The sequence below is a fragment of the Chaetura pelagica genome, unplaced genomic scaffold, assembly GCF_000747805.2.
Source record: "Chaetura pelagica isolate M959 unplaced genomic scaffold, ChaPel_1.0 scaffold804, whole genome shotgun sequence".
NCBI lineage: Eukaryota > Metazoa > Chordata > Aves > Apodiformes > Apodidae > Chaetura > Chaetura pelagica.
Genome location: NW_009952901.1, coordinates 9,545 through 12,382, shown reverse-complemented (window position 1 = coordinate 12,382; position 2,838 = coordinate 9,545). Strand labels below are relative to the sequence as shown.

The following is a 2,838-nucleotide window of genomic DNA, read 5'->3' as shown; positions in this document are numbered from 1 at the left end:
CAGAATAGGCCTTGGATTCCTTCTCTGGAGGTTCCAGATGGGACAGGAATCACTTTTTTCCCAGGTTCTCCATCCTGGAACTTGAAGCCCTCAAGCTCAAGGCTTGGATGTGGGTGGGACATGTTGAAGAACCTCCCCAAGTCTCCTTCTTCTGCTCTTTTCCCAGGGGAGAAGTTGGATTCCAAAGCCTGTGAAGCCCTGGAGGAGATTTTCAAGAGAGTCCAGTTCAAACTGGTGGACTTGGAGCAAACCAGCTTGGACGAAGACGTAAGTGACCATGACCTCTCCTGGCTTCTCCTTCCTCTTCCTCCTCATCCCTGAGCTCCTCCCCAAACCCCTGAGTTGTGTTGTTTGGGCATCTCCCCTGGAGCCCTTGGGGGCTGACGCGGCGTTTGCTGCTCCCAGCAGGAAGAGGTTGACCACTTGCCCTGAAGCTTGGGTGGCCACCAAGCTCCCAAGCCACCTTTGAAGAGCTCTGGGGTCCTTGGGTGGTTCTTGGGGTGGTTTGATGGGGCTGAGGGTGAAGTTCAGGCTCCCACTGCACGTCCCATCCCCACCCAACTTGCTTTTCTCCTCCCTCACGGTGCCCGGGGACCTGAGTGGGGACATGGAGAAGGTGAAAGAAGTGGTTAAAAATGAAGGAGTTGATTAGAAAGGGTCATTCCATGTGTCCTGGAGTGTCCCCTTCCAGACCTTGTGTCTTCAAGGGTCTCATTTTGCCCCCATTGTCCATCCTGCTCCCACCTTCCGACCACTCTTGGCGTTCTTGGAAGTTCTTGATGGTTCTTTTGGGGGAAAACAGGTTTCTTGGTGGTTCCTCACAACCCTGAGTCCTCCAGTTCTTCTCCTCCTCCCTCAGGATCAACCTTTTCCCCTGGGCGTGTCACCCTGGGGCCTTCACCACCCAACAGGTTCTTCTTCTTCTCCTCCTCCTCATTTCCTGCCCAGAAGCACCAACAGAAAGTCCTGGTGTTCCCTCAAGACCTGTTCTCTCCCTCCTTTAACCTTCACCTGGTGCTTCCCAGCCCTCCAGGGTTCTCCAGCTTTCCCATGGAAGCCTCCCAGGCTGGGGTGGCCCTGCCCCCCCGTTGACTCCTGCTCGTGTGGAGCCTCATTTTCTCCAACCAACCTCATTAAGTCATTAAGTTAATTGTTCCCCTGACGCCGTCGGAGCTCGTGGCCTTTCCCAGCCACGTGTCCTCCTCTGCTTGTCCCTTTCACTTCTCAACCTGCTCTGGATCTTGGGGGGTTTAGACCTTTTCTTGGTGGCTTGGTTGGATGATCAGGGGGTTCCTTGACCAGGGAAGGGGGTTCCCACCCCATGGGAGCAGTTGGGCACCAATCCTGGGGAATATCCAGGGGGAAAAGAACGTCCTTCTGTGTCTTCAGAAGGGTCATTCCAGTGCTGGGTCCCCAGTGATGGTCCCCAAGCCAGGCTGGGAGAGTTGGGGTGTGTGGAGAACGTTCCTGGGAGACCTTGGAGAACCTTCCAGGGCCTGAAGAGGCTCCAGGAAAGCTGGGGAGGGACTTGGGACAAGTGATGGGACCAGGGGGATGGATGAAAACTGGAAGAGGGAGGTTGAGGTTGGAGGTGAGGAGGGAATTCTTTGCTGTGAGGGTGGTGAGAGCCTGGCCCAGGTTGCCCAGGGAAGCTGTGGCTGCCCCATCCCTGGGGGTGTTGAAGGGCAGGTTGGATGGGGCTTGGAGCAGCCTGGGCTGGTGGGAGGTGTCCCTGCCCATGGACCTTTGAAGGTCCCATCACCCCAAACCCTTCTGGGACTCCATGGATGATGGAACTTGGAGCCACCTGGTCTAGTTTGAGGTGTCCCTGCCCATGGACCTTGGAAGGTCCTTCCCACCCAAACCCTTCTGGGACTCCATGGATGGGGTTTGAAGCCACCTGGGCTGATGGGAAGTGGATCTAAATGATCTTGAAGGTCCCTCCAACCCAAACCATCCCATGAATCTACAAATCAACACAGCCCCAGAGCCGTGAGGTGAGGCAAGGGGATCCCAAAGGTCCATCCCAGAGGAACCAAACTTCTTCCCAGCCCTCTCAGCTGGTCCCTCTCCTCCTTGGTCCCTCAGGGTGCCTCAGCCTTGTTCGACATGATCGAGTACTACGAGTCGGCCACGCACCTCAACATCTCCTTCAACAAGCACATCGGCACCCGGGGCTGGCAGGCAGCTGCCCACATGATGAGGAAGGTCTCTGCTCCCACCCAACTGCTCCCTGCTGGACACAACACCCCCTGGAAGAAGGGAGAAGGGTCCCCATCCCACCCCCCAAAGAAAAAGGGAGCGCGGGTGGGATCCCGAAAGGATCTTGGGTGGGATCCCAAAAAGATCTTGGGTGGGATCCAAAAAGGTTCCTTCCCCAAGTGGCTCCTTCCCCAAGAGGTTCCTTCCCCAAGAGGTTCCTTCCCCAAGTGGCTCTTTCCCCAAGAGGTTCCTTCCCAAGTGGCTCTTTCCCCAAGAGGTTCCTTCCCAAGTGGTTCCTTCCCCAAGAGGTTCCTTCCCCAAGAGGTTCCTTCCCCAAGAGGTTCCTTCCCCAAGAGGTTCCTTCCCCAAGAGGTTCCTTCCCCAAGAGGTTCCTTCCCCATGTTTCTCCTTCCCCAGGGAAGCCCCCAAGGTGACCCACGGGGTGGGGTCCCTCCCAGGAGCCTCCTGGAAGTGCTTGAGATCACCTTAGACCTGGAAATTACTTCCTACCCCCCAAACCCACCCAAAACCCAGAGGTTGAGGGGGGTTGGGGATGGGCTGAGTCCTGACCCACCACCCCCCAACTTGTGCCCCCCCCCCCGCCCACATGTCTCCAGTACCTCGATGCCCGGAAAA

The 2,838-nt window shown here is 56.8% G+C and overlaps 1 protein-coding gene across 1 annotated transcript in view; it reads left to right on the top strand.

Moving 5' to 3' along the window:
* The window catches only part of PPP1R37 (protein phosphatase 1, regulatory subunit 37), a 12,878-nt gene that overhangs the window by 4,719 nt on the left and 5,321 nt on the right, over positions 1-2,838 (top strand). Inside the window, exons 4-5 of the mRNA XM_009995643.1 lie at positions 167-267; positions 2,089-2,353. Of these exons, the coding sequence (XP_009993945.1) occupies positions 167-267; positions 2,089-2,353 (366 nt within the window). The remainder of the gene's footprint in view (positions 1-166; positions 268-2,088; positions 2,354-2,838) is intronic.